The sequence below is a fragment of the Taeniopygia guttata genome, chromosome 28, assembly GCF_048771995.1.
Source record: "Taeniopygia guttata chromosome 28, bTaeGut7.mat, whole genome shotgun sequence".
Lineage (NCBI taxonomy): Eukaryota > Metazoa > Chordata > Aves > Passeriformes > Estrildidae > Taeniopygia > Taeniopygia guttata.
Window position 1 is genome coordinate 143,295 of NC_133053.1, and position 20,868 is coordinate 164,162.

At 58.3% G+C, this 20,868-nt stretch overlaps 1 protein-coding gene across 1 annotated transcript; it reads left to right on the forward strand.

Annotated features, from left to right (window-relative positions):
- Nucleotides 1-12,195: 12,195 nt before the first annotated feature.
- MAP1S (microtubule associated protein 1S) lies at nucleotides 12,196-20,327 on the forward strand. The gene is made up of 7 exons (XM_072919356.1): nucleotides 12,196-12,364; nucleotides 13,455-13,556; nucleotides 14,134-14,216; nucleotides 14,312-14,452; nucleotides 14,865-17,985; nucleotides 18,078-18,295; nucleotides 18,817-20,327. The coding sequence occupies exons 1-7, from the start codon at nucleotides 12,244-12,246 to the stop codon at nucleotides 18,970-18,972; spliced, it is 3,942 nt and encodes a 1,313-aa protein (XP_072775457.1). The 5' UTR covers nucleotides 12,196-12,243; the 3' UTR covers nucleotides 18,973-20,327.
- The last annotated feature ends 541 nt before the right edge of the window (nucleotides 20,328-20,868 follow it).

Here is a 20,868-nt window from a genome sequence, read left to right on the forward strand (position 1 = left end):
TGGACTCTCAGGGCAGCAGAAGTATGAGGTGGGGGCAGCTCCTGTCTGGGACTTATCCTTCGATGTTCGGATTTTTTGCACTCAGCTGCCCGCTCAGGGCCACAGGACTCAGAGCGCAAACATCGGCTCTTTTCCCTGGGAAAAAAAACTCACCAGTCCAGGTTCCTGATGTCAGTTTGTAGGGCTCCCCTGGGACTGTCAGGGCAGCACAAGTATGAGGTGGGGGCAGCTCCTGTCTGGGACTTATCCTTCGATGTTCGGATTTTTTGCGGTCAGCTGCCGGCTCAGGGCCACAGGACTCGGAGCGCAAACATCGGCTCTTTTCCCTGGGAAAGAAAACTCACCAGTCCCGGTTCCTGATGTCAGTTTGTAGGGCTCCCCTGGGACTGTCAGGGCAGCACAAGTATGAGGTGGGGGCAGCTCCTGTCTGGGACTTATCCTTCGATGTTCGGATTTTTTGCAGTCAGCTGCCGGCTCAGGGCCACAGGACTCGGAGCGCAAACATCGGCTCTTTTCCCTGGGAAAGAAAACTCACCAGTCCAGGTTCCTGATGTCAGTTTGTAGGGCTCCCCTGGGACTGTCAGGGCAGCACAAGTATGAGGTGGGGGCAGCTCCTGTCTTGGACTTATCCTTCGATGTTCGGATTTTTTGCGGTCAGCTGCCGGCTCAGGGCCACAGGACTCAGAGCGCAAACATCGGCTCTTTTCCCTGGGAAAGAAAACTCACCAGTCCAGGTTCCTGATGTCAGTTTGTAGGGCTCCCCTGGGACTGTCAGGGCAGCACAAGTATGAGGTGGGGGCAGCTCCTGTCTGGGACTTATCCTTCGATGTTCGGATTTTTTGCAGTCAGCTGCCCGCTCAGGGCCACAGGACTCGGAGCGCAAACATCGGTTCTTTTCCCTGGGAAAGAAAACTCACCAGTCCCGGTTCCTGATGTCAGTTTGTAGGGCTCCCCTGGGACTGTCAGGGCAGCACAAGTATGAGGTGGGGGCAGCTCCTGTCTGGGACTTATCCTTCGATGTTCGGATTTTTTGCGGTCAGCTGCCGGCTCAGGGCCACAGGACTCGGAGCGCAAGCATCGGCTCTTTTCCCTGGGAAAGAAAACTCACCAGTCCCGGTTCCTGATGTCAGTTTGTAGGGCTCCCCTGGGACTGTCAGAGCAGCACAAGTATGAGGTGGGGGCAGCTCCTGTCTGGGACTTATCCTTCGATGTTCGGATTTTTTGCAGTCAGCTGCCCGCTCAGGGCCACAGGACTCGGAGCGCAAACATCGGTTCTTTTCCCTGGGAAAGAAAACTCACCAGTCCCGGTTCCTGATGTCAGTTTGTAGGGCTCCCCTGGGACTGTCAGGGCAGCACAAGTATGAGGTGGGGGCAGCTCCTGTCTGGGACTTATCCTTCGATGTTCGGATTTTTTGCGGTCAGCTGCCGGCTCAGGGCCACAGGACTCGGAGCGCAAGCATCGGCTCTTTTCCCTGGGAAAGAAAACTCACCAGTCCCGGTTCCTGATGTCAGTTTGTAGGGCTCCCCTGGGACTGTCAGGGCAGCACAAGTATGAGGTGGGGGCAGCTCCTGTCTGGGACTTATCCTTCGATGTCCGGATTTTTTGCACACAGCTGCCCGCTCAGGGCCACAGGACTCGGAGCGAAAACATCGGCTCTTTTCCCTGGGAAAAAAAACTCACCAGTCCAGGTTCCTGATGTCAGTTTGTAGGGCTCTTTTTGGTCTCTCAGGGCAGCATAAGTATGGGATGGGGGCAGCTCCTGTCTGGGACTTATCCTTCGATGTTCGGATATTTTGCAGTCAGCTGCCGGCTCAGGGCCACAGGACTCGGAGCGCAAACATCGGCTCTTTTCCCTGGGAAAGAAAACTCACCAGTCCAGGTTCCTGATGTCAGTTTGTAGAGCTCTTTTTGGACTCTCAGGGCAGCACAAGTATGAGGTGGGGGCAGCTCCTGTCTGGGACTTATCCTTCGATGTTCCGATTTTTTGCACTCAGCTGCCCGCTCAGGGCCACAGGACTCGGAGCGCAAACATCGGCTCTTTTCCCTGGGAAAGAAAACTCACCAGTCCAGGTTCCTGATGTCAGCTTGTAGGGCTCCCCTGGGACTGTCAGGGCAGCACAAGTATGAGGTGGGGGCAGCTCCTGTCTGGGACTTATCCTTCGATGTTCGGAATTTGTGCGGTCAGCTGCCGGCTCACGGACACAGGACTCGGAGCGCAAACATCGGCTCTTTTCCCTGGGAAAGAAAACTCACCAGTCCAGGTTCCTGATGTTAGTTTGTAGGGCTCCCCTGGGACTGTCAGGGCAGCACAAGTATGAGGTGGGGGCAGCTCCTGTCTGGGACTTATCCTTCGATGTTCGGATTTTTTGCAGTCAGCTGCCCGCTCAGGGCCACAGGACTCGGAGCGCAAACATCGGCTCTTTTCCCTGGGAAAGAAAACTCACCAGTCCCGGTTCCTGATGTCAGTTTGTAGGGCTCCCCTGGGACTGTCAGGGCAGCACAAGTATGAGGTGGGGGCAGCTCCTGTCTGGGACTTATCCTTCGATGTTCCGATTTTTTGCATTCAGCTGCCGGCTCAGGGCCACAGGACTCGGGGCGCAAACATCGGCTCTTTTCCCTGGGAAAGAAAACTCACCAGTCCAGGTTCCTGATGTCAGTTTGTAGAGCTCTTTTTGGACTCTCAGGGCAGCACAAGTATGAGGTAGGGGCAGATCCTGTCTGGGACTTATCCTTCGATATTCGGATTTTTTGCGGTCAGCTGCCCGCTCAGGGCCACAGGACTCGGAGCGCAAACATCGGCTCTTTTCCCTGGGAAAAAAAACTCACCAGTCCAGGTTCCGGATGTCAGTTTGTAGGGCTCCCCTGGGACTGTCAGGGTAGCACAAGTATGAGGTGGGGGCAGATCCTGTCAGGGACTTATCCTTCGATGTTCCGATTTTTTGCATTCAGCTGCCGGCTCAGGGCCACAGGACTCGGGGCGCAAACATCGGCTCTTTTCCCTGGGAAAGAAAACTCACCAGTCCAGGTTCCTGATGTCAGTTTGTAGAGCTCTTTTTGGACTCTCAGGGCAGCACAAGTATGAGGTGGGGGCAGATCCTGTCTGGGACTTATCCTTCGATGTTCGGATTTTTTGCAGTCAGCGGCATGCTCACGGCCACAGGACTCGGAGCGCAAACATCGGCTCTTTTCCCTGGGAAAGAAAACTCACCAGTCCAGGTTCCTGATGTCAGTTTGTAGAGCTCCCCTGGGACTGTCAGGGTAGCACAAGTATGAGGTGGGGGCAGCTCCTGTCTGGGACTTATCCTTCGATGTTCCGATTTTTTGCACTCAGCTGCCCGCTCAGGGCCACAGGACTCGGAGCGCAAACATCGGCTCTTTTCCCTGGGAAAGAAAACTCACCAGTCCAGGTTCCTGATGTCACTTTGTAGGGCTCTTTTTGGACTCTCAGGGCAGCACAAGTATGAGGTGGGGGCAGCTTTTTTCTGGGACTTATCCTTCGATGTTCGGAATTTGTGCGGTCAGCTGCCGGCTCAGGGCCACAGGACTCGGAGCGCAAACATCGGCTCTTTTCCCTGGGAAAGAAAACTCACCAGTCCAGGCTCCTGAGGTCAGTTTGTAGGGCTCCCCTGGGACTGTCAGGGCAGCACAAGTATGAGGTGGGGGCAGCTCCTGTCTGGGACTTATCCTTCGATGTTCGGATTTTTTGCACTCAGCTGCCCGCTCAGGGCCACAGGACTCGGAGCGCAAACATCGGCTCTTTTCCCTGGGAAAGAAAACTCACCAGTCCAGGTTCCTGATGTCAGTTTGTAGGGCTCTTTTTGGACTCTCCGGGCAGCACAAGTATGGGATGGGGGCAGCTCCTGTCTGGGACTTATCCTTCGATGTTCGGATTTTTTGCACTCAGCTGCCCGCTCAGGGCCACAGGACTCGGAGCGAAAACATCGGCTCTTTTCCCTGGGAAAGAAAACTCACCAGTCCAGGTTCCTGATGTCAGTTTGTAGGGCTCTTTTTGGACTCTCTGGACAGAACAAGTATGAGGTGGGGGCAGCTCCTGTCTGGGACTTATCCTTCGATGTTCCGATTTTTTGCATTCAGCTGCCGGCTCAGGGCCACAGGACTCGGGGCGCAAACATCGGCTCTTTTCCCTGGGAAAGAAAACTCACCAGTCCAGGTTCCTGATGTCAGTTTGTAGGGCTCCAATGGGACTGTCAGGGTAGCACAAGTATGAGGTGGGGGCAGATCCTGTCTGGGACTTATCCTTCGATGTTCGGATTTTTTGCACTCAGCGGCATGCTCACGGCCACAGGACTCGGAGCGCAAACATCGGCTCTTTTCCCTGGGAAAGAAAACTCACCAGTCCAGGTTCCTGATGTCAGTTTGTAGGGCTCTTTTTGCACTCTCAGGACAGAACAAGTTTGAGGTGGGGGCAGCTCCTGTCTGGGACTTATCCTTCGATGTTCCGATTTTTTGCATTCAGCTGCCGGCTCAGGGCCACAGGACTCGGGGCGCAAACATCGGCTCTTTTCCCTGGGAAAGAAAACTCACCAGCCCAGGATCCTGATGTCAGTTTGTAGGGCTCCCCTGGGACTCTCAGGGCAGCACAAGTATGAGGTGGGGGCAGATCCTGTCTGGGACTTATCCTTCGATGTTCGGATTTTTTGCAGTCAGCGGCATGCTCACGGCCACAGGACTCGGAGCGCAAACATCGGCTCTTTTCCCTGGGAAAGAAAACTCACCAGTCCAGGTTCCTGATGTCAGTTTGTAGGGCTCCCCTGGGACTCTCAGGGCAGCACAAGTATGAGGTGGGGGCAGCTCCTGTCTGGGACTTATCCTTCGATGTTCGGATTTTTTGCATTCAGCTGCCCGCTCAGGGCCACAGGACTCGGAGCGCAAACATCGGCTCTTTTCCCTGGGAAAAAAAACTCACCAGTCCATGTGCCTGATGTCAGTTTGTAGGGCTCCCCTGGGACTGTCAGGGTAGCACAAGTATGAGGTGGGGGCAGCTCCTGTCTGGGACTTATCCTTCGATGTTCCGATTTTTTGCACTCAGGTGCCCGCTCAGGGCCACAGGAGTCGGAGCGCAAACATCGGCTCTTTTCCCTGGGAAAGAAAACTCACCAGTCCAGGTTCCTGATGTCAGTTTGTAGGGCTCCCCTGGGACTGTCAGGGCAGCACAAGTATGAGGTGGGTGCAGCTCCTGCCGGGGACTTATCCTTCGATGTTCGGATTTTTTGCGGTCAGCTGCCGGCTCAGGGCCACAGGACTCGGGGCGCAAACATCGGCTCTTTTCCCTGGGAAAGAAAACTCACCAGTCCAGGTTCCTGATGTCAGTTTGTAGAGCTCTTTTTGGACTCTCAGGGCAGCACAAGTATGAGGTGGAGGCAGCACCTGTCTGGGACTTATCCTTCGATGTTCCGATTTTTTGCACTCAGCTGCCGGCTCAGGGCCACAGGACTCGGAGCGCAAACTTCGGCTCTTTTCCCTGGGAAAGAAAACTCACCAGTCCAGGTTCCTGATGTCAGTTTGTAGGGCTCCCCTGGGACTCTCAGGGCAGCACAAGTATGAGGTGGGGGCAGCTTTTTTCTGGGACTTATCCTTCGATGTTCGGAATTTGTGCGGTCAGCTGCCGGCTCAGGGCCACAGGACTCGGAGCGCAAACATCGGCTCTTTTCCCTGGGAAAGAAAACTCACCAGTCCAGGTTCCTGATGTTAGTTTGTAGGGCTCCCCTGGGACTGTCAGGGCAGCACAAGTATGAGGTGGGGGCAGCTCCTGTCTGGGACTTATCCTTCGATGTTCGGAATTTGTGCGGTCAGCTGCCGGCTCACTGACACAGGACTCGGAGCGCAAACATCGGCTCTTTTCCCTGGGAAAGAAAACTCACCAGTCCAGGTTCCTGATGTCAGTTTGTAGAGCTCCCCTGGGACTGTCAGGGCAGCACAAGTATGAGGTGGGGGCAGCTCCTGTCTGGGACTTATCCTTCGATGTTCGGAATTCGTGCGGTCAGCTGCCGGCTCACGGCCACAGGAGTCGGAGCGCAAACATCGGCTCTTTTCCCTGGGAAAGAAAACTCACCAGTCCAGGTTCCTGATGTCAGTTTGTAGGGCTCCCCTGGGACTGTCAGGGCAGCACAAGTATGAGGTGGGGGCAGCTCCTGTCTGGGACTTATCCTTCGATGTTCGGATTTTTTGCACTCAGCTGCCAGCTCACGGCCACAGGACTTAGAGCGCAAACATCGGCTCTTTTCCCTGGGAAAGAAAACTCACCAGTCCAGGTTCCTGATGTCAGTTTGTAGGGCTCTTTTTGGACTCTCAGGGCAGCACAAGTATGAGGTGGGGGCAGCTCCAGTCTGGGACTTATCCTTCGATGTTCGGATTTTTTGCACTCAGCTGCCCGCTCAGGGCCACAGGACTCGGAGCGAAAACATCGGCTCTTTTCCCTGGGAAAGAAAACTCACCAGTCCAGGTTCCGGATGTCAGTTTGTAGGGCTCCCCTGGGACTGTCAGGGCAGCACAAGTATGAGGTGGGGGCAGCTCCTGTCTGGGACTTATCCTTCGATGTTCCGATTTTTTGCGGTCAGCTGCCGGCTCAGGGCCACAGGACTCGGAGCGCAAACATCGGCTCTTTTCCCTGGGAAAAATAACTCACCAGTCCAGGTTCCTGATGTCAGTTTGTAGGGCTCCCCTGGGACTCTCAGGGCAGCACAAGTATGAGGTGGGGGCAGCTCCTGTCTGGGACTTATCCTTCGATGTTCGGATTTTTTGCACTCAGCTGCGGGCTCACGGCCACAGGACTCGGAGCGCAAACTTCGGCTCTTTTCCCTGGGAAAGAAAACTCACCAGTCCAGGTTCCTGATGTCACTTTGTAGGGCTCCCCTGGGACTGTCAGGGCAGCACAAGTATGAGGTTGGGGCAGATCCTGTCTGGGACTTATCCTTCGATGTTCGGATTTTTTGCACTCAGCTGCCCGCTCAGGGCCACAGGACTCGGAGCGCAAACATCGGCTCTTTTCCCTGGGAAAGAAAACTCACCAGTGCAGGTTCCTGATGTCAGTTTGTAGAGCTCTTTTTGGACTCTCATGGCAGCACAAGTATGAGGTGGGGGCAGCTCCTTTCTGGGACTTATCCTTCGATGTTCGGAATTTGTGCGGTCAGCTGCCCGCTCAGGGCCACAGGACTCGGAGCGCAAACATCGGCTCTTTTCCCTGGGAAAGAAAACTCACCAGTCCAGGTTCCTGATGTCAGTTTGTAGGGCTCTTTTTGGACTCTCAGGGCAGCACAAGTATGAGATGGAGGCAGCTCCTGTCTGGGACTTATCCTTCGATGTTCAGATTTTTTGCAGTCAGCTGCCCGGTCAGGGCCACAGGACTGTTTACCAGACTGTTCTCTCTTGGCCTGCCAAGAGAATGAAAACCAAACATCAGTGCACAGACTTAACAGCACATGGGCCAAAACCTGATAATTCTGCTACTCACCATCCTCCTCAGAATGCCCGGGTTCTGGGCCTGCACGCTCCGAGTGTGCTTGGATTCTGACGCCATCATTGCAGGGCACACCTACGTTAAGGGGAGACAATGCTGAAACTCGAGAGGACTCTCACTCCTCCTCCCTACCTCCCCGACTCACCACAACTCCTTGGCCACTGCTCTGGGCTACCAGGATGGGACCTTGAAATGCAAAATCAGTAGGCTTCATCACAGGATCCTGTAATACTTCCAGAGGGCTCATAAGTGCAGGAAACCCAGTCCATCAGCCAGCTGGTGACAGGGGCTTGGCATACTCCCAGTGGATTCCCTAAAGCACAAAAACAAGAATGGATGCTTACAGTTGCACCAAAAAGTGAAACCTGAGCAAGAACAACTGCTTCTCTCCACTGCTCACCTGGCACAATGGGCCTTGACTGCTGCTATCTGCCTGGACTGCCTAAAAATAAAGGCAAAGAACACCACTGTAACAGAGTCACCACTTAGGCTGCTTCCCCTGTAAATGCAAACAATGACTGACCTGCTCATGGGAAGTTCTTCACCCAGAACTGTGGCCCTCTGGCACTGATTTGAACTGTCTGCATCTGAAAGGAATTAGGACTAATGTCAAACAGCTGCAGGACAACTTAACACCACCAAACATGTTCTGGTAATCTCCTAATACAATTTGGAGCCCAGCTGCACCCTGCATTACCAATTTCAAGTCCCCAGGACTTGTGCTATTACAGGCTATGCAGCAGGGCAGAGCAGCTCCGGGACAAATATGTGCAGACACCCGTGACACAGGACGTGACAAACGAGGGGACAAGACAGGGAGAGAGAGCTTTCCACAAGAAGAAAGGACTGGGAGACCCAAAGAACACAGAGTGCACCAGAGACAAGTGACAGGACACACACCGGAACTGCTCTGCCCTGCGCACCTCAGCACCGAGATCAAAACAGACACTTTTCCTTTAGCTGGCCTAAGGAGACACTTCTTGGACATCCTCATCTCTAAAACTGACTCAAAAACCCCTCCTGGGGAGTCCCAACCTGGCACTTCGCTTCCATCCCCTCTATGGGTTGTAGCTCTTGATTTATCTTGCACATATCTGGGGATTCAAATCCCCATCGGCTGCCGAAGGGGGCCACTACTCCCATCCCCAGGCCATGGACCCAACTTATCTTTTGGATGACTGGAAATGCGAATCCACGTTGGACCTGAAATGAGTCTGCCTCGGAGGGGATCTCCTGTTGGCCTCTTATTCAGCTAGAATAAAGAACAGGAAAATCAATGGTTGAGTTTAGTGTTATGTGGGCCAAATCCCAGCAAGTCAGATACTTATCCTCTCCTGAGTGTGCCTGGGTGCTCAAGTCTCCAGTTCCATCCCTAGTCTAAGGTTTGGCTGTTATTATGAGTAGCACCTGGTTTAGAGAGGCAAAGTTACATGGCATTTCTGTGAGTTCAGTGGATGAGCTTGTGTGCTGTATGACACACGGATGCCTCTGCTATGCTTGTGAAAAGCCTTGCAAATAGACACCATTTCTCACCCTACTGCCTGCAAAACCCCACCACAATAACTCTTAACTGGGTACCTTGCTCACTCTCCCACTCCTAGTCCCAATCCTCAACTCACCTGAAACCTCAATCTCAGACATCATCTTTGACACAGGGCAGATCCCTTTTGGAACACGATCAATCTGCTGAAAAAATGTTGTACTCGACACAACCTGGAATTACAGGAAGTTACACTCCTCCTAAAAAAAAAAAAAAAAAAAAAAAACAAACCAAAAAATATCAGAGATTACAGAAGCACTTCACCACCCCTGAATGCACAACCCCAAATCTTGAAATTAAATACTCCCTGTGTTCAGTGTTGTTTTCTTCACAGTATCTTCAAAGCCTCTGTTGCATTAGAAGCCCAAAAGCACCTGCAGAGAACAAGCTAAGCTGAAAGAACCTCTTCACAAAAATGAGAGGAGAGCTCTTACCCCAGTGGATCCCAGAGAGGGAATGAAGCCCCTTGGCAGAGGCTGGGGTTAATATACCCCTGATTGGGCTGATTCAGAGCAGCTGTGGCTGTTTGGCTCCTCTGATTTGAATTCAAGGGGAGTAATGGGATGCATATAGAAGAAAACTCTTCAGGGAAATAACAGCACTTTCTTTTTTGCTGCAACTACTTGGAGCAAAAGGGCAAGGAAACTGGTAAGAAATAAAACTTTGTTCTTTAGGCAGCATATCTAGATAAGTTGGGTAATTTGCTGTTAACTTATATTATTCCTCAGTGACTACTAAGTAGTACTCAACATGAGACTAAGGGTGGAGAAGAATACTAATTCTATGAACAGTCCAAGTCTCCTTGGGGCTACTAATTAGGACTAACTACATTATAAAAAAAAATAAGGAAAAAAGATAGCCTTCTGGGCAGCATCAAGGTTAAGTACATGCTAGGCTTGCCTTTCCCTGAGATATTTAGTCCTAGGGCACAGAAAGAAGTGCCCTGAAAAGTAGTTTTAAACCCTTAAAATGCTGAAAAAGCATTCTAGAAGAACCTCCTTCAAGTGAATTCCTTAAAATGAGGAAATGGGGAAGTTGCCTCCATTGAAAGGGATGCAATGGCAAATAAATAGCTTCTGTCCTTTAGTTTAATTCCCTAGAATATTGGGAAAAGAGAGGTTTTCCTCACTTTAAGTCTCTCCAGTGATGAAGACAGGGGTTTTCCCCTCAATCCAAACCCTTAAGAAAGAGGGATAGCTGGGCTTCCCCCTCAATTTAAGCCTTAGGACAACAAAAAGCGTTACCCTTAATTCATGTCAAGGTTTCCCCTTCTATTTAAACTGGAAAATAATGGAAAATGGGGATTCCCTGTCAATTGACACCCCTAACAGCGTAGAAAAGGCAGGGACTATTTCAACTGAGACCATTAAAATTGCCGGGGAAGTGGATTCCCTTATGATTTGAACACAAGAAATAATGGAAAAGGAAGCTTTTTCCAGTAATAAACCCCTTCTCTCTTCATAACCCCCCTCTTTTCTGGGAGTGCTGTGGAAGGTCTGGGGGTTCTAGGGAGAGGCTGACACAACAGAAGGGGAAAGCTGAAAGCTCTCCCATGGAACCCCACATGATGCCCGGCCTGCTCAGGTGCTGCCCCTTGGCAAGAGGGCTCTTCCCTTGGCATTTTCTGAAAAGGATGCTCCGTGCCCAGGTGGCTCTGGCTGCTCCCCAGTCCCTGCTGGATGTTCCAACCATAGTTCCTGGAGGTACACTTGGGATACCCCTGTTAGCCCCTCTGGATTAGCAGCTGAAGCAAAATACAATTCTGATTGCCGGGCCAAAGCCAAACAGCTGCTGCAAACTGACATCAGGAACCTGGCCTGGCGAGTTTTCTTTCCCAGGGAAAAGGGCCGCTGTTTGTGCTCAGGCCTGCCCCGGGAATTGGGGGTGACACAGATCCAGAGCCCCTGGGTGTCCCGGGAATTGGGGGTGACAGATGCAGAGCCCCTGGGTGTCCCGGGAATTGGGGGTGACACAGATCCAGAGCCCCTGGGTGTCCCGGGAATTGGGGGTGACAGATGCAGAGCCCCTGGGTGTCCCGGGAATTGGGGGTGACAGATGCGGGGTGTCCCGGGAATCGGGAGTGCTCCGGTGCAGGTGGAGGCGCTCCAGGAGGTGCTGGACGAGCTGGGGACGCGGGAGCCGCCGGCGCTGGAGAAGAGGCTGAGCTGGGTGCCCTGGGTACGGCGGGGCTGGGGGGTGGCGGGAGCTCGCCCTGGGGGTCCGGGGGGACCCCAAACCCCCCTTTGGTGGGGGTCCGGCGCCGGGGCTGACGGTGCCGCCCCGCAGTGCGAGCCCCGGGAGCGGTGCGCGGTGCGGCGCGGGGCACGCATCGGGCAGCTCTGCAGCTGCCCCCGCGGCACTTCCTGCAACCTCTTCATCCTCAAGTGCTCCTGAGGGAGCGGGGACAGTGGGGGACACCAGCTGCCACCCGCTTGCGGCCCCAGCCCCCTCCCCGCGCCGGGATGGACCCGCACAGCACCGCCAGTGCCCCGGCCCGCGGGCTGGCGATGGCCGTGGGCACATTAAACCATTGGATCCACGCCTGCCGCCTGCTTTTTGGGGGAATTTTGAGGTTCCCAGCCCCCTCTGCCGCTGGGCAGGGCCCTGAGGGAGGGGTGGGGTCCCCATCCTGCCCCCCTTCCTGTCGGGAATCTGAGGCTGGGGCAGGAACGAGGGACGGGAGTGGGAATTCTATCCCGTTGTGGGAGAGAGGAAGCAGGAATGGGAGGGCTGCGGGGACGGGCACGGGGCTGAGTCCTGGATCCTCCCGTGGTCACGGCACCGGGGCGGATGGATGGAGGATCCGCGGGCAGCGGGATGCGGGGGGCTCGTACAGCCCGGCCCGGACGCATCCCGCATCCAGAATTCCAAATCTCGATCTAGAATCCCGCATCCCCATCCAGAATCCTGGATCCCCGACCATGATCCCGCGTCCAGAATCTCGGATCTCCATCCAGAATCCGTCATCCCCATCTATGATCCCGCATCCCCATCCCCAATCCCGCATCCCCATCCATAACCCCCCCAACTCGCACCGCCCATGTGGGCCCCACACTCTGCCCCACCCCGCGCGTTACCCTTTTAAGAGCCCTCTCTCCTACCTCCGTCCGCCCACCCACCTCCCCTCCGGCGCCTCCTATTGGCTGGCAGTGACATCAGTGGGTGTGGCACGACTGGCGGTGACGCAGGGGGCGTGGCTAGCGGGGCGGGTGGGGGGCGCCGAAGATGGCGGCGGCACCGGTGGCTCCGGCCGCGGGGCCGCGCCGCTTCTCGCTACTCGCCATCGTGGGCGGCGGCTGCCACCGCCCCGGCCTCCGGGCCGCCGCCCTGCAGCAGCTGGAGCGAGGTGAGACCGCATGATGCTCCGGGGGACCCGCCCGCCTCCACCGGAGGAGCCCCCCGAGGGGATGCCCCCGAGGCACCGGGGTGTGATCGGGCTGCCCCGTTCCTCCCCAGCCCCCCGGGATTAGCTCCTTTGGCTTCTCAGGGTTTGCGCCCCGAAATTCCTAGGATTTGCCCCATTTCCTGCCCCCACCCCCGGCCGGATCTGCGCCCTCGGTTTCGCCCTTCTAAAATCCCAGATCTGCCTCTTTTTGCTGCCCCAAAATCCTCGGGGGTCTGAAACCTCAAGCTCTTCCCTCCTCTCAAGATCTCCAGGATTTGCTCCTCCTGAATTTGTCCCCCCCAAGGATCCGCCCCATTCCCTGCGCCCCTAAATCCCCAGGATTTACCCCAGTATTGCAGGGACCTCCCCCCCCCCCCCCCCACTCCAGCCCCCACACCCCTCTCTGAGCCGTGCCCGGATTTTGGGGGGGTCTCAGACCCCGGAACATCCCAGCGGGTTAGATCCCAAAGCCAGGATGGGAGGGACATTCCCAGTCTTGCTCCTTTGTCCCCTCACTGTGAGCCTGTCCCAAACCTCACCAAAACCACCCCAAAACGGCCACAAACCCTTGTGCAACCCCGGGCCGGTTACACCATCCCCCACCCATTCTCCACCCGTTACCGAGAGCACCCTGGGCCACCCAAATTTTGGGGAATAGGCTCCCAAAATCCCTTCTGGGAAGTCCCGAAGCGCTGTTCAGGTGCTGCACCTGTCCCCGGTGCTAGCAGGTAGTGCCAAATCTTTTAATTCCTTAATTGGCACCTTTGGAGGTGTTGGCAGAGCTGCTCATGCCCCGGGGGGTTGGGATTTGGGATTTGGCAGAGCCGGAGCTGCCGTGAGTCACGGCGCGAAGAGCTCACCTGCCGGGCAGGTGTCGGCACAGGTGGGCTTGGAGGCACCCCAAAAACACCTTAGGGTGGGATTTTGGGGGGGGCTTTAGGGAGGATTTTATGGGGTCAGCCCCAGCTGGCGCTGTGTGGGTTTTGGGGATAGCACTGGCGGATTCTGAGCCCCCAGTCCCAAATTTTTAGTTAGTGTTTTTCCCCTGCAGGGATCCGCTCATGGGACATCGACCTCACCTGCTGTAACCTGGACGAGCAGCTGAAGCTCTTCGTGTCCCGGCACTCGGCCACCTTCTCCAGCATTGTCAAAGGTAAAATATGGGATAAAACCCGGGAAGAATGGGGAGAACATCTCCTGGATGCCAGGGAAGGGTGGGAAATGGGGGGTTGGGATCAGGGGTGCCCCCTCCCCATTCCCTTCTCCCGGGTTTTGTGGGAACAGGCCCGCCTTTGTGTCCCCCCCATCCAACCCTGTGACTCCCCACGTGAGGAGCCGCGTCCTTCTCCCACCCTGGGGCAGGATGGGATTTTCCATGGAGGATGGAAATGGGAAAATGGAGCTGAGGCTGCCCCAGTGTCTTTTCCCCCCACATCCCATCCCCGGCTGGGTCCCTGCTGGTGTTTCCCTGCTTAGAGGGGGAAATTAACCCCAAAATCCCCCCTGGAGCACCCAGAGCATTTGGGGGAGTCTCCCCCACCTGTCCCCGCTGCTGTTCCCTCCCCTCCCGGGCAGGAAGGACACGGGAAATGTGTCCCCCGGCCCCTGCGGTGTCTGGCAGTGGGACCGTGCCTGTCCCTCTTCCTCCAGAAAACCGGGCAGCACCTGGCCGTGCCACCCCCACGGGGACAAACCGGGGGGGCATGGCTGTCACCACTCCATCCCTGCAGGTCAGCGGACCCTCCACCACCGCGGGGACGTGCTGGAGACCCTGGTGCTGCTCAACCCTTCTGACAAATCGCTGTGCGACGAGGTGAGCTGGGGCCGCTGCCGTGGGACAGGTTCGGACTGTCCCCGCGGTGTCCCCTCTGTCCTGAGACGGTGTCCCCTTTGTCCCGGTGTCCCCAGCTGCGGAACCTCATCACGGACGTGTCGCAGCACAAGCTGCTGGTGTTTGCGGGGCCCTGCGTGGAGGACACCGGGGAGATGATGCTGCAGACCGGCTGCTTCTCCCTGCGGGATTTCATCCAGATCTTCACGGACAAGGAGGTGCGGGGAGGGGGACGATCCTGGGGATTTAGAGGGGAGATGTTGGGAGTTTTGTGGGGCAGATCGTGGGAATTTAGGGGTGCAGATCCTGGGAGTTTTGGGGTGCATATCCAGGGGATTTAGGGGTGCAGATCCTGGGAGTTTTGGGGTGCAGAGCCTCAGTTGGATCCACAGCTGCAGCCAGGGTGAGGGATCAGGGAAAGCCCCCCCTTGGGAGCCCCCCACCCCCCAGGACCCTGCCCAGCAGCCGAGGGTGCTGGCACCCCGAAATCCCCCCAGAAAGCAGGCAGCAGGTGTGGATCCAATGGTTTAATGTGTCCCTGGACACCTCCCACCCCCACGGGTCCATCCTGGTGGGGGGTTGGGGGTGACCTCGATGCCCCCTCCCACCTGAAGCTGCCCCTCTATGCAGGTGGGCGAGATCCTGAGCTCCGCAGACCCCTCGGCCAAGGCCAGGCTGACTATCAGCTGCCCCGATTTTGGGGAGTGGAGGGACTCGGGCTTGGAGCACCACAACCTGCAGGACTTCATCGAGCTGCGCTACAACCCCGGCTGTGTGCTGCCGGAGATGGAGGGGCTGGAGGAGTTCATGGAGTACCTGTCGGAGTCTCTGGAGCCCCAGTCCCCCTTTGACCTGCTGGAGCCCCCCACCATGGTGGGATTCCTGAAGCTTTCCAAACCCTGCTGCTACATCTTCCCAGGCGGGAGAGGGGACTCGGCTTTCTTCGCCGTCAATGGCTTCAACGTCTTGGTCAATGGCGGCTCCAACCCCAAATCCTCCTTCTGGAAGCTGGTGCGGCACCTGGACCGCATCGACTCCATCCTGGTGACGCACGCGGGCACGGACAGCCTGCCCGGCATCAACAGCCTGCTGCAGAGGAAGCTGGCCGAGCTGGAGGAGGACCCTTCGCAGGGCTCCCAGGGCAATGGTGACTGGGCCAAGAACCTCATCTCGCCCGAGCTGGGTGTCGTCTTCCTCAACGCCTGCGAGAAGCTGAAGGACATCGAGGGTGACTCGCGGGTGCTGAAGAGCTGTGACGAGGCCGCGCTGACCCTGCACTACCTGGACAAGTTGGGCATCCGGCCCAACCTGCTGGCCCGCGACAGCGGCCCCCGTGCCGAGCCCACTGTGCTCTTCCAGAAGATGGGGGTGGGCCGGCTGGACATGTACGTGCTGAACCCCGTGAAGGGCACCAAGGAGCTGGAGTTCCTCCTGCAGCACTGGTCAGGGAACGGCTTCCCCAGGGAGCAGGAGTTGCCGCTGCAGTGCTTGACCTCGCTGTGTGTCCTGCTGGTGTGGCACCCCGTCAGCCGCTCCGAGAAGATCATCCGGGTGCTGTTCCCCGGCTGCACGCCCCAGGCGCGGATCCTGGAAGGGCTGGAGAAGGTGAAGCACCTGGAGTTCCTCAAGCACCCCGTGGTCACCAGGAATGACATGAAGGAGACGGTGCAGGTGGAGAAGCTGCCGAAGCAGATGAGGGCGGAGAGCAAGGAGAGCCTCAAGTTGGGCTCCAAGCTGAACTTGGTGGAGGCCGCAGCGCCAGTGCCAAAGGAGAAGGCTCCGAAGGTGGAGAGGAAGGAGGTGAAAGCTGGGACGAAGGAGAAGCCAAAATCCCTGGGGGATGCGGCCAGAACGGGGTCAGAGGAGGAGAAAGCCAAGGATGCCCGAGCCAAGCTGGACTTGGTGGCCGAGAAGGCGAAGGGGGACACGAAGCCAAAGCTGAACAAGGAAAAAACGGCGCCCAAGAAGGAACCAATGGCCAGGAAGGAGGAGAAGAAGCCACCAAAGAAGGATGAGGGGGCCGAGACCAAGAAGGAGGTGAAGGTGGTGAAGAAGGAGGTGAAGGCCGAGACGCTGCGGAAGGACTCCAAGGACACCAAGGCTCCGGCCAAGGCTCTGGCCCGGAAAACGCCAGTCCCGGAGAGCCGCAAGCCCCTGGCCAAGGCCGGCAGCATCAAGAAGTCCCCGCTCAAGAAAGAGCTAGAGAAACCCAAAGCTAAAAACGCCCGGAAGGAGCCGGGGACCTCGGATGGCTCCAAGTCCTCCTCCCCCGAGGAGATGCTGCTAGAGGCCGAGCAGGAGGGCGAGAGGAGAAGGAAGGAAGAATCCACAGATGAAGGCATTGCCACGGCTGACAGTGAGCTGGAGCCTTTATCCCTGGCGAACGGGGGGACCCGGCGCCCGGGGGATCCGTCCTGCCTGGAGAACGGCCTGGAAGACCCCAAGAGTCCCCAGCACTTGCGCTACCCGGAGAGCAGCCCCCTGCAAGCCGTGTGCCCCCCATCCCCTGTGGCCAAGACCCCCAAGAGCGACCGCAGCGTCAACTTCGACCTGACGCCCACCGGGCTGCTCAACCATGGCCCCGAGGGTGCCGAGGATCCCTGCGGCAGCTCCGAGGAGAAGACCCTGGAGATGATGTCCCCAGCCAGCTCGGGGCCGGCCAGCGCTGGCCACACGCCCTTCCACCAGTCGCCGGTGGAGGACGGCGCTGAGGAGCTGGGCACCGGTGCTGCCCAGCAGCAGAGCACATGGCCGGCGGCCGCAGTGGGCAAGGAGGGCGCAGTGCCGGACAAGCAGGCAGGGTGCCTGTCCCTCAGCCCCTTCAAGGATGACGTCCCCGACGTGTCCCCCACCATCACCACGCCCTCGCTGCCAGCCGAGGTGGGGTCCCCGCACTCCACCGAGGTGGATGAGTCGCTCTCGGTGTCCTTCGAACAGGTGCTGCCGCCGGTCAGCGAGTCCCCCCCGGAGGAAGGGCGGCGATCCTGCGGCTCTGGGGACGCTCCCGAGCCCGAGGCCACCAAAGGAGGGCTATCGCTGCCGCTGCAGCCGTGCCACCACCCGCCCTGGGCTGACGGGGACGTGGTGCCACGGCCCGGCCACCGCTCGGACTCGCCCCATGACGTGGATCTGTGCCTGGTGTCCCCCTGTGAGTTCGAGCACCCCAAGTCCGAGCGGTCGCCCTCGGCTGCCGCCAGCCCGCGGGAGCTGTCGGACAGTGACCCGTCGCAGGAGCTGGCGCCGCCCCGGGGCCGGCCGGGCGAGACCCCCCCCACGTCAGTCAGCGAGTCGCTGCCCACCCTCTCCGACTCCGATGCCCCTCCGGCCACCGAGGACTGCCCGTCCATCCTGGCCGACGGGCTGGAGTCGGATGAGGACTCGGAGCGGCCGCCCCGTGGCGTGGCCCGAGCATGTGACCCACTGCCAGCCCCCCTGAAGGACCCGTGTCCCCTCCCTGCCCAGCCCGGAATCTGCATGGTGGACCCCGAGGCACTGCCCCCCAGCCGCAAGGAGCCCCCTGGCACCAGAGTGAAGAGGACTCCGTCCCGCGTGGGTTCAGTGCCCGCCGCCCCCAAGGCCGAGCCCCTTCGTGTCCCCTCGGCCACCAAGGCCAGACCTCCAGCCAGTGCCGCTGGGGACAAGGCCAGGCCGCCCCTCGGGGACAAGAAGGGCCCGTCCAGCGCGACCCCCAGCAGCGCCCGCGCCGCTGGAGCCCGGCTGGCGGCTGGAGCCGGGCGGGCATCGCCGGCAGGTACGGGCGGGCGGCGCAGCGCTCGGGGGTCTTTGGGGGACCCCCATGACCGCTGTCCCCCTGTCGTGACCGCTGTCCCCCTGTCGTGGCAGGCACGAGGGTCGCGGGTTCCCAGGGACCCCCCGTGTATGTGGACCTGGCGTACCTGCCCGGCTCCTGGAGCGCCCGCACGGTGGACGAGGAGTTCTTCCGGCGGATCCGCTCGCTGTGCTACGTGGTCAGCGGCGATGACCACCTGAAGGAGGGCGTGCTGCGGCCGCTGCTCGATGCCCTCCTCGCAGGCAAGCACCAGTGGGGTGTGGACATCCAGGTGAGTTCCCAGCCTGGGGCTGAGCAGGGTGGGGTCAGCTCCATCATGGTGCTGGGGGGTGACAAAATGTTCAGGGGGGGTGACAGATTGTCCTGGGGATCCCTTCCCAGTGACTGAGGGGGTGACTGGACATTGTGGGTGCCCCTTCGTGATGCTGGAGCTGATGACAAAATGCCCTGGGTGGGCCTTGCTGATGCTGTGGGGGTCACAAAATGCCCTGGGTGGCCCTTGCAGATGCCGGGGCTGGTGACAAAATGCCCCGGGTGCCCCATCCACTGGGAGGGTGACAGGGTGTCCTGGGTGCCCCTTCCTGGCACTGGGGGGGGTGACAGGGTGTCCTGGGTGCCTCTTCCTGCCACTGGGGGGGTTGACAGGGTGTCCTGGGTGCCTCTTCCTGGCACTGGTGGGGGGTGACAGGGTGTCCTGGGTGCCCCTTCCTGGTACTGGGAGGGTGACAGGGTGTCCTGGGTGCCCCTTCCTGGCACTGGGGGGGTGACAGGGTGTCCTGGCCATCCCTTCAGGTGACCTTGATCCCCACCTTCGACTCGCTGGTGATGCACGAGTGGTACCAGGAGACGCACGAGCGGCAGCAGGAGCTGGGCATCACCGTGCTGGGCAGCAACAGCACCGTGGCCATGCAGGATGAGACCTTCCCCGCCTGCAAGGTGGAGTTCTGAGGGGGGGTACGGCCCGGGGGCCACCTCCACCCTCCCCCCCGAGACCCCCACCCCTCTCTGAGCTGCCCCATGAGCTTGGAGGGGCGGGATGGGGACAGCAGGGGAGGTGTGGGAGTGTCCCCGCCATGCCATGCCCACGCCAGCCACGCTCTGCACCTGCTGCCAGCCCGGGGAGGGGACGAGGGACCAGCTTGGCACGGGGGGGGGGGGGACACAGGAGGTGTCCCCCAGCCCGCCCAGCAGCGGTGCTGAGCTGTCCCCCACGGGCAGCTCGATGGAACAGGGTAAATTTTGGTGTTTTGTTGGTTTTTTTCCTCCCCCTTTTCCCTGGATGAGCCACAATTTTCTCCCCCAAACACCCCTCGAAATGGGGGAGGGAGGGGCTGGGTCTCGATTATTTTTTGTGGGGGGGAGGGGACAAAGCTGGGACAACCTTGAGGGTCCCATCCCTGAGGGGGTTAGGGGGTGCTGCTGTGGGGTTGTCCCCGGTGTTTTGGCCCCACCCAAAATGGTTGTGCCCCCCCCAAAAAACTGTTATGACCCTTCCCCCAGCCCCAAAATTGATTGTAACCCCCCTCTCACGTGCAGCGCCGGGCTGAGACCTGCCCAGCTCGCTGCACTGATGCCCCTTCCCACCCCAACCCTTCCCCCCCAAAATTTTGGGGTGGGGGCTGAACAAAGGCACCCCCCAGCCCCTCATTTTTTGGGGGGAGTGGAAAGCAGCCCCCCTCCCACATCCAACCCCGCCCCCAGGAGCTGCCCAAAGCTGTTTGGAACCAAACATCACGTGCAATTTTTAAGGGGTTTTATGGGAGGAGAGCACCAAAGGGGGGGTCAGGGCAGGGCTGGGGGGGGCACAGAATGCGAGGACCCCCCCTAAATTCCCCCCTGGGACAAACACTAACCTGTTTTTGTAGGAGGCTCCTTGATGGTTCTTTTTGTAATGACTTTTTAAGATTAAAAAAAAAAAAGAAGACAAAAATTGTGAAACTGAAGAAACGAAACCTTTTCTTTTTCTGTCAGTTTTTTTGAGGGGGGGTTATTTATATTTGCTCCCCCCCCCAAATAAATGCCCATGGGGGCTTTTACCTTTGATTGTATCGCCCTACGTGTTCGGGGAGGGGGCACTGAATGTTTCACCTTTAGTGCTTTATATTGTTTTTTTCTCAGCTGGAAGGTTTGGAGGTTGGTGGGGGGCATTTTTTGGGGTGGGTGGGGTGGCTGTGACCACCTCCCCCACCCCAAAGCCCAGCCTCTGCCTGTGACCACCAGCACACACTCCCCGTCTTGCACGCCACGTTCCTGTTTGGCAATTGTGTGGAAAATGAGCATTAAAGAGGATCATTTCCAGTGGATCTTTGTCTCCTGGGCTGTTTGGTTTTTTTTTTGGGGGGGGGGTGTGGGGGTGTCCTGTGGGGGGTCCCCATGGATTTGGGGAGGGAGTAGAAAAGGATGGCTTGAGCTTGGCCTTTTTGGGGGTGGTACCATGAGGTGGGAAAGGGGTTTTTGGGGGTGGAGGGGGGGTTGCAGTTGCAGCTGGTGGTGGGTGAGGGGTTGGGGGATCTGGGGGGGGGTCCAGGGTGTGACCCGGGGCGGGGTTGAGAGGGGTCGGGGGGGGTGGATGCGCTGCGGTGCAGCAGTGCCGAGGCTGAGGCTGGATGCGGGGTTGCCATGACAACGCCATCCCCGCATCCCCATCCCCACATCCCAGCCCCGCCGCCCCCGGCCCCACCAGCAGCACGAGGAGGAGGAGGGGGTTGCAGCCGTTGCCTTCGGCCTCCGCCGATTTTGGGGGGGGGGGTGGGTCGGAGCCTCCTCGGTGGTGCGGGGGGGTCCCCGTGTCCCTGTGCTCATCCCTCACCCTGCGTGGGCAGCACGAGGCTGGCAGGACCAGGG